Source organism: Cucurbita maxima, unplaced genomic scaffold (genome assembly GCF_002738345.1).
Source record: "Cucurbita maxima cultivar Rimu unplaced genomic scaffold, Cmax_1.0 Cma_Scf00014, whole genome shotgun sequence".
Lineage (NCBI taxonomy): Eukaryota > Viridiplantae > Streptophyta > Magnoliopsida > Cucurbitales > Cucurbitaceae > Cucurbita > Cucurbita maxima.
Genome location: NW_019272030.1, coordinates 610,119 through 619,787, shown reverse-complemented (window position 1 = coordinate 619,787; position 9,669 = coordinate 610,119). Strand labels below are relative to the sequence as shown.

General features: G+C 34.9%; 1 protein-coding gene across 2 annotated transcripts in view; it reads left to right on the top strand.

Moving 5' to 3' along the window:
- LOC111489825 (THO complex subunit 2-like) overlaps positions 1-9,669 on the top strand; it is a 34,411-nt gene that overhangs the window by 16,852 nt on the left and 7,890 nt on the right. For both annotated transcript variants that reach the window (XM_023138234.1, XM_023138235.1), the window contains 10 exons: positions 2,502-2,582; positions 2,676-2,886; positions 2,955-3,200; positions 3,630-3,710; positions 3,796-3,915; positions 4,005-4,064; positions 4,158-4,285; positions 8,019-8,115; positions 8,233-8,361; positions 9,076-9,179. In XM_023138234.1, coding sequence (XP_022994002.1) covers positions 2,502-2,582; positions 2,676-2,886; positions 2,955-3,200; positions 3,630-3,710; positions 3,796-3,915; positions 4,005-4,064; positions 4,158-4,285; positions 8,019-8,115; positions 8,233-8,361; positions 9,076-9,179 — 1,257 coding nt within the window. The remainder of the gene's footprint in view (positions 1-2,501; positions 2,583-2,675; positions 2,887-2,954; positions 3,201-3,629; positions 3,711-3,795; positions 3,916-4,004; positions 4,065-4,157; positions 4,286-8,018; positions 8,116-8,232; positions 8,362-9,075; positions 9,180-9,669) is intronic.

The window sequence follows — 9,669 nt, the reverse complement described above, 5'->3', positions numbered from 1 at the left end:
TTTTTTTTTTTTTTTTTTTTTTTTTTTTTTTTTTTTTTTTTTTTTTTTTTTTTTTTTTTTTTTTTTTTTTTTTTTTTTTTTTTTTTTCTTCTGAAAAGAGATCCCAACTGGAAGGGTAAGGCCTCAAATAAGAAGCATTCCTTGTACATTTCTCAATCAACATCTTTCAATTCTTCATTACCTCTAGCTGATAAATGTCTCCCAAGACGTGATCTATTCATCAAATGAGCCAACAAAATAAATGTTAGAATTCCGATGATTTGGATTGAGATTTGGAATTTGTGGTTAATACTAGTAGTTATGACTTGGAGCTGAATTTTCTAATTGGTAGTGGGACAGAGGAGATCTCTTCTGACAAAGCTATTGAAGGGGGTCTTTGCAATCTTTTTTCGGGAGGTAACTTACAGTTCTGCAAAGAAATCATATGATGAGTCGCCATCACATGTGTGCCGTGATGAAAAGTCTGAAGATGAAGACGACTTCTCATCTTTCATATAGATTTGTGGCCTTGAGATATATGAGATTAATGCCGAAGAATTATGAAGTCTGTTGTTTGTTTCAAATTCATTAGTGGCTTTGGGATGGCTGTTGGCTCTTCAGGCTTTGTGATGGTTGTTAGCTCGTCTGTTCTTGTTTACTGATCCAGTGAGCTGTTTTTGTTTCCAACTCAGTATGGTTTTCAGCTTTGGTTGGCATGAAGAACATCTTATTGTTGTAGCATTGCTTTTGGGGTGAAAAGTTTTCAGAAACCAAAGTTGTTTGGTTTATTTGTGATGAAGATTGTTTTCAAGTATACAGGCTGCTGCTATCTCTATTTGGAGTCATTCTTTCTAAGTGGCTATGTGATGCCTTATTGTTGTAGCATTGCTTTTGGGGTGAAAAGTTTTCAGAAACCGAAGTTGTTTGGTTTATTTCTGGAGAAGATTGTTTTCAAGCATACAGGCTGCTGCTATCTCTATTAGGAGTCATTCTTTCTAAGTGGCTATGTGATGCCTTCTTTTGGTTCCTTTGTGTCTGGCCTTTCTCACATTTGGAGAGGTTGTCTCAGTCAATAATTCTGCCTGTGGTTCTGTTGTTTATTCAAGTTTTTGTCTTCTGTCTCAATGAGTTATGTATATTGCTGTTTTTGCTTGATCTACCGTAGCTTTGTTCATCTTGCTGTTGTAAAGTGATTGTTTTTTATTTTTTGGTGTCTTTGTATTTCTTTCTTTAAGCATACTCCATATTGCAGCCATTTTAATTATTGTTGGTGTTTCTAGTCCCTACGGGTTTTAGTTTTGGGTTTTGATGGTTCTCTTTGTTTTTCTTTTCTTTCCCCTTTTGAGATCGTGTCTCTATAAAATTTTCTTCACCTTCATCAATCAATAAAAATTGAAGTTCATAATGGAGACCTGAGACCTAAGCGAGGTAATCATGGAGTTCCTTCTCCATCTTTTTTCTAGATAGAAGGGTAGTCTTTTGAGACAAGTTGGGTATGTGCTTTATTATAAAATCGATGGGTTGAGAGAATAGACTTTAGAGGTGTTGAGAAGAACTCGAGCTATTTGTGATCTCTTGCTAGGTTCCACGTTTCTCTCTGGGCTTTGGTCATGGGTCATGTCTTTTTTTAAATTATTTGTTAGGTTGTAGTTTGCTTTATCTCGAGCCATTTCTGGTGCTCCCTTTTGTTGATAGCTTTTTTATGTCTATGTATTCTTTCATTTTTTTTTTCTCAAGATTTTTGTGGAAAAAAAAAACGGATGAACCACCTCAAGTTAGCTACATGCATGGTTGAAAGATGTTAGTCTTTTTCTTACAAACAAGAAACCTTATTGAGAATGAAGGGTTAATTTGATTAGTCATGAGGGATCGGACAAGATCTATGACACGTGCTGGACCTTCTTTTTGCTTGAAATTGTGAAGAGTATCTTTCAAATTATGTTAGGGAGTTTAGTACAAACGTTTACAAAGATTAACATGTAGTTTCCATTAAGTGTATACATTAAAGTTACCTAGACAGGCATGGATTTATAAAAAATAGTTTCGACATTAAAGTTGAACAATCTCAATGTCAACAAATGTTAGTTGATGTTTTTTTCCCCTGTACAACTAGATTATGCACTTGACTTTGAAGAACATATACAGTTTACTTTATATGTTTGAATGATGAAACCACATATCTTGTCTCGATTGCTGTTACTCGTTGCTATATTCTAATGAATCCTTCAGCAATTTGAAGTCTACATTCTGCTTGTTTTGACTTTTTTGGGTATCTTGTCAAACTTCTTGATTCTACTTGGTGCTCTACTTCGCAAGTGTTTTATTAATTTTGATTTGCGGCACGTCTATGCCAGTTGGAAATCTTTTCGTAATTCCCTTAGCTTTTTGTGAAGTCTCATCATCTTTTTGTATGCCTTTAGTCTCTTATAATTTTCATATCCAATAAAAGAAAAATTGAAGCTCTCACCTCTTAACCAAAAAAATTGTAGACTTTATTAGCTTTATTTTTTCTTTCCTGTCAGGTATCATGCACACATACTGTTTGATCGGCTTTCACCTCTCAATCCTGTGGAGCATCTTCCAATTTGTAACAGCTTGTTTAGGTAATTCCGATTTGATGCCTAAATATATATATACATATGAACATGCATATGAGTCTGGATTCCGGTATAAATTTTCTTTTGGTGTGTGCTTAGGCTCATTGAAGAATCAATCTCCTCCGCATATTCTATTGTCCGCCAAAATCCTTATCAGAGCTTGGGGGCATCCTCAGGAACTAGTATTGATACTATAGGCACTACAAGTTTGCCGGTGGGTGGTACTTTTATAGATCTTCCAAGGGAATTATTTCAGATGCTTGCCGCTGCTGGACCTTATCTCTATCGTGATACAATTCTGCTACAGAAGGTAATTCGTTCACCACTCACTATCCTTCAATTTTCCAACCTAATTTTTCTATTCTTAAATTTTTGCAGGTTTGTAGAGTGCTGAGAGGTTATTATATGTCGGCTATTGAGTTTGTCAACAGTATGGAAAGTGGTCTGAATCCTGAATTTGGTATCCTAGCTGGAAACCGGGCTCCTCATCTTCACTTAAAGGAAGCAAGGCTGAAGATTGAGGAGGCCTTAGGAACGTGCCTACTTCCTTCTTTACAGTTGATACCTGCCAATCCATCTGTTGGTCAAGGAATATGGGAAGTCATGAACCTTCTTCCATATGAGGTAGATCATTGCGTTAGTACCATTTTCTTTTATTGAAAAATTATATTATTAATAACTGAAAACCTTGAAATTTGAAAGGAATTCCAATCAAGTAAAATGAGATGGAACAAATAATGACAAAATAAACATCATCACTGATGCCCAAAGAGAAACAACCTAGTGCGGTACATACATCACGAGGGCCCCTCTCCTCTCTTCTAAAGGTTCTCTTGTTCATTTCCCCCACAAACTCGACAACATTGCACAAACTTTGGCTTGCCACTAATCCTCCCCTTCACTTGAAACTTGAATTTTCAACGAGATTGGTGCTATTTTGCTTTTATCCTATGTGGCTGATTTTGTAGCGTAAGAATTTAATTGTTACTCTCTTCTGTATTATAGTCCAAATCTGTATGAGTGCTTTTGATATAAAATATCTTGCATTACTAGGTGCGATATCGTTTATATGGTGAATGGGAGAAAGATGATGAGAAGATTCCAATGGTTTTGGCTGCAAGGCAGACGGCAAAGGTACTTGTTAATTGATATAATTATTTTTGGATTCTTCTCTGTAATAGTTCAGAATCATGTAAGCCACGATCAAACTACTTCTCAGTTGGACACACGAAGGATTTTGAAGCGGTTGGCTAAAGAAAATTTGAAGCAATTGGGTAGGATGGTTGCAAAACTTGCTCATGCGAATCCAATGACTGTCCTTCGTACAATAGTACACCAGGTGTTGTTTGATTTTGCTACATGCAATTAGATATATCTTGCCTTCCAGTTTCTTAGAGTAGAGATCATGTTTGAAATGACACTCTGCAGATTGAGGCATATAGGGATATGATTACTCCTGTAGTAGATGCATTCAAGTATCTGACTCAGGTGTGTACTATTCTGTATTTCCATCGATACATTAGGTAAACTATTCATTTTTTAGATTTTTTAATAATCTTTTTCCCCATATTATTTATGCAGCTTGAGTATGACATATTGGAATATGTTGTGATTGAACGTTTGGCACAAGGAGGGCGTGATAAGTTGAAGGATGATGGCCTTAATCTCTCAGATTGGCTCCAATCATTAGCTTCATTTTGGGGTCACCTGTACGTCTATCTTTTCTTTCCCATATTAAACATCGAGTTTTCTTTAGGCTGATTTCTTCCTTTGAGGATGTGCTTTTACCTTTTAGGAAACTTTCTATCAATTATAGGAGGATTCAAATATCTATCAATATCTGATATATATCAGTGTTCAACATCAAGATTGAAGATCAATCTCTTATCTCTTATATCTTTTATAAATACCCATGGAATGAAAATAAAAATGTCATCTATTAATCCCAATGTGATTATAAATACTAACAACAGGATTTATAATTTAGTTTGAAATTGAGAACAACTTAATTATTAACTTAAATAATTTTTTGATTTACAGAAATATCCATTGATATCAATAATTTTATCGATATAGCCATCGATATATTCTTGAAATTGGAATCCCGATATCTACATTGACAATGTATTTTAATCCTTGGAACTATGTAAGAGATGGACGTTAATTATAGAGTTGTCTATTTATCTTCGGTCTAGGGGAAATGTCCATGCTATTAGCTGAATGCTGGTTCAAACGTTTAGGTTGTTCCTGGTATATTTGAGTTTTTGTGTTCTAATTCTTTTCTGCTTTCGGTGATAATTAATCAGTTATAGTTTTCAATTGTTGCTTTTGTATGCATCACTGTCCTAGTTTTTTCATCATATTTGTCCGTGGTTATACCTGGAATTCCATACTTTAATACAGGTTGCTGCACCCCGCAGAGGTTGATTAATTAAAATGAGGACGTTATGGACAACTCAACCTTTTTACCTTGATTAGCTATGTCAGATCTATTCCAACTACATAAGCTTGATTCCTTGGATATGTTCTGTGAACTACTTACGTGGCATTTAAGGCTAATTAGTTTATGTGACCTTACAAACTCAACATTTTTACCTTGATTAGCCATGTCAGATCTATTCCAACTACATAAGCTTGATTCCTTGGACATGTTCTGTGAACTACATACGTGGCATTTAAGGCTAATTAGTTTATATAACCTTACATGTGAAAGGGGTAGCAGGGTTATGTTATGTGGAAGGGAGTAATTAGTTTATATGACCTTACATGCGAAAGGGGTAGCAAGGTTCAGTTATGTGAAAGGGGTTAGGTTGTAGCTAGTTTAGTAAAAATGGGAGGTGAGTCGTTATTTTGTTGACTGCATTGGCTTCAGAGTGGTTGAAATTTGAAAGAAAAGTGCTATTACAGTGGAGTTCCTTGATTATAATGAATCGCATGAAGATGTTAGTTTGACCTTAGAGTTGAAGAATTACAAATGGATTAGTTATTTTGAAGATTTTTATCAATTTTGATTGCTTCAACTTCCCCTGCTGTCAATTTCACATTCCAGCTAGGCACAAATAGTTCGTGCTCAAGCATGAAATTCTTTTACAATGGGCTGTTCATCAAGGAACTTCTAGTTTATTTGCCTACTTCGATTGCCCGCTTTATGTCAAGTCGGGTTCTTTCTGTCCCGACTCATTTTCAGAATTTGGATCACGATTTGGAATATGGATTTGGCACTTGTGTGTCCCGACATTCCCTTGCATCTCCTGTGACATGGTCAGGTTACCTACTCCTCGCTTCTAAGATTGAAGATTATCCCCACATACCAAGTACATGAGTCCTTCCAACATGTCTTGTGTTTACTCACATGCATGCTAGGAAAATTCCTAGGCGGTCACCCAACATAGAATTGTTCCAGATAAAACACGCTTAACTATGGAGTTCCTATGATTGGGCTCCGAAAAGAAAGGTGCACCTTGTTAGTGACTTCCAATTATTTTTAACTTTTCTTAGCTATCCTATCCTCAGATCCCTCACATTTAGATGTGGTCTCGATTCATTTTATACCCTTCCTACTCGGGTGCCACGCATCCATAATCATTCATTCAGTGTATGCTATGCTTTTTGAGAAAAGCATACTGGATGTTGAAAAGGGATTGGAGGAGCACCTGAAGTAAAATAGAAACTGAGTAGGATCAATCAGAAGTACTGTGCCGCTATTTTTTATTTGAGATTCTTATTGGAATCTTCTTGAGGGTTTTGAGGCGGGTCAGACATCCAAGGAGTGGGAATGATTTAATTGGGATATGAAAATTTCTTTTTTATTTTTTTCTTTTACTCCGTCGGCAATCATGTTTGTACATACATAGTATTAACAAAGCAAGAGAAATATGATTGCACTATCGCAAAGCAATTTGAACTGCATGTTTTATATGCATCCATAATTATTAAAAAAAGAAAAAGAAATGATTGCACTATTTAAAAGTTATCTTGAATTGAAACCAGGCCTTTAGAGTTTTTCTCTACGAGTCAATTTTGTCATCACATTTTTCATTGTTTTAAATACTCGTATGTTTGGATGAGAGCACCTCGGTCATCTTCTGTTCTGTTACAATTTTTTTTTTTTTTTTTTAATCTTAACAGAAGTGCTTCTTTGAAAATAAGAAAAACTAATAAAGTTTTGAGGCTGTTTTCCATGTGATTGTATATAATTTCTTGTGCTACTTATGCATGATGCTGAAAATTGTAAATACATGTTTCCTTGACAATATATATTGCAAATTCCTTAAATTTTCATGTGGCGTTGTCACTTCATCATGCATTGAAGTCATGTCAAATCAGTTACCGGGATTTTTAACATATTTTGGTTGTGTCTTACTAATTTCAAGGTGATCCTGTCCTTCCCAAATTTTGTAAGGTACTGTGGAGGTTGAAAAATCCCTAAAAAAGATCAAGTATTTGTTCTCAAACACCATATGTGGCATAGATGATGATAAAACCGACAAACTTAGTGGAACCTCAGGATCTTCCCTTACCCAATCTGGTCTGTGTTTGCAACAACAGAAAAAAAAAATAAAAAGAAAGAAAGAAAGAAAGAAAGAACATAAGAACTTAGATATTTTGATTGTTTGTTTCTTCTTTTCCAGTCGCGCAGACTCAATGGAGTAGCCTTTTTGATATTTTTGATATTTTATTTCCCTTTCTACCTCTAAATACATTCTAAATTTTTGGGTTCTTACTTTATTGTTTTGGTTGCTTGTCCTTTTCTCTCCCGTTAGGACTCAACTCCTTGAACATTTTTTTTTTCTTTTATTTCATCTATCATTGAAAAGTTTGTTTCTCCTTAAAAAAGAAAAAAAAAAAAGAAAAAGAAAAAGAAAGAGTTATGAGGCCTCAGATTCAAAGATAGGATTGAGCATTTGGTTGAATGGTTTTTGTCTGTGTTGAGGAATTTAGCTGGAATGCATAAAAATTATATTAGTATATTAGATCAAATCCGTGTTGTAGTTAGTCAATGTGTTCTATGTAGAGCGATTGCTGGTTTCTTTTGCGCTTTTCATCCTCGACCTATTATGTAAATTTCATTTATATCACCAAGGAGCTTTCTTTTGTTATATTTCTCAGTTGTATCCAGGAGATTTTCGTGCATTCTGATGTTAGCAAATGTTTCTTTGGCTTTAAACTTTCATACTTTACATACAATGCAGCAGTTTTTATTGGGACACTCAGCAACATGGTAAAACTGGATTTTAAATGTGCTGTAGCAGTCTAAACTATGTCATTTTATTTAAACAATTTTTTTTAAGGAACATTGATTTTCTATATACTTTTACTTATTTTATCATCTGAATGTAGATAGCAAAAGTATACTTGTTGCGCATGCAGATATTTTGCAAATTTGTCTCCCACAGATCATAAATTTATTGCCAACTTTTTTTGATCTTTTTCTGTTTCTAGGTGTAAGAAGTACCCATCTATGGAACTAAGGGGTTTGTTTCAGTATCTTGTCAATCAGTTAAAAAAAGGCCAAGGAATTGAGCTTGTTCTCCTGCAGGTACTCAGATCTAGACGTGGTGCTTTGTGCAAGTCACATGGCCCAATATTTAGATATTTTACCACCATATTTTGTTACTTTTATACGGACTTAGATATGGTTTTGTAATGTAATCAGGAGCTTGTTCAACAAATGGCTAATGTCCAATACACAGAAAACCTGACTGAGGAACAGTTGGATGCTATGGCAGGAAGTGAGACACTACGTTTTCAGGCAACTTCTTTTGGAGTTGCACGAAATAACAAGGTATTCAGTTGATGGCCAATATAATTTTCTTCCTCCCTTACTTAATTCGAAACTGATTATCATTGAAGGATGTAAAAATAGAAGATTGTAGAGACCTTGAGTCCTTATGTGTTCTGCGGTAGCAAGTTGGGAGTTTTCGGATAATAGCTATTTTGCACTTCAAATGAATATATATATATATATATATATATATATATATATATATATATATATATATATATATATATGTATGTATATATATGTCAGATCCAAGAGTTTTCTTATATAAAGGAGAAAGAAGAGGATATTTTTCAACGATTGGGTCCATTGTTTTAAGAAGCATGCATTTCCAAAAATGCAAGGTTCAAAGAGCTAGTGTGTTTTAGTCTGACCCACGCTGTTAGAAAAACTACTGATGTTGTCTAGACATACTGTCATCAGATTAATGTATATTTATAGATTTTTAGACCAAATTCTTCTTGTGTTCTATTTTTGATATTACACTCTTATCATTATCATTTTTATTATTGTTTGTGATTTTACACACTGTTATCTGAAAGTTATTTTCCATTTATACTGCAAAGCATGAGGGTTTGTTGATTAATTTGGAGTTGTTAAATCATTCTTCTTTTGTTTGATATATGATGGCCTGCTATCAATCATTTTTTTGTCAGAAGAAAAGTACAACTATATAGAACTTTCAGTATTTCCTGTTTGCCATCTTGTATAATGCAGGCGTTGATCAAGTCAAGCAACAGACTGCGTGACTCGTTGCTTCCTAAGGATGAACCAAAATTGGCGGTCCCGCTTTTGCTACTTATTGCTCAACACCGTTCAGTGTATGCTTTATTACACCCTGTAGTATGCAAAATATAAGGACATTTATTTTTCTGCTTGATAACAGGAAGCCTCCCTTCTTTGTTTTGTAAATTTCATACATCAATCGGGGGTTGGGTATGACCTTTTTCTCTTTAATATAATATGGAGGGGTTGGGGGATTGATGCTATATTTGAATAAACATTTGAAAAGTTTCTAACATTCCCCCAAACCATTACATATTATATTAATGAGGAAGAGGTCATACCCCCTCCCTTTTTGTTTCTCATCCAAAAAAAAAAAGGTCTTAAAGGTCCTATATCCAGTTAACTCCCGAGTGGGCTGTCCATGGTGTCATTATTGTGCCTTCTAGCAGGGCTATTCAGTTAAGATTATCATAATTCAATCATATTCTTAGCGGTATCTCAGTGCTTTGAGAAAACTGTAATTTTGTTTTATCCGTCTTTGGTCTTATCTCTTATTTCCCCCCCCCCCCCCCCCCCCCCCCCCCC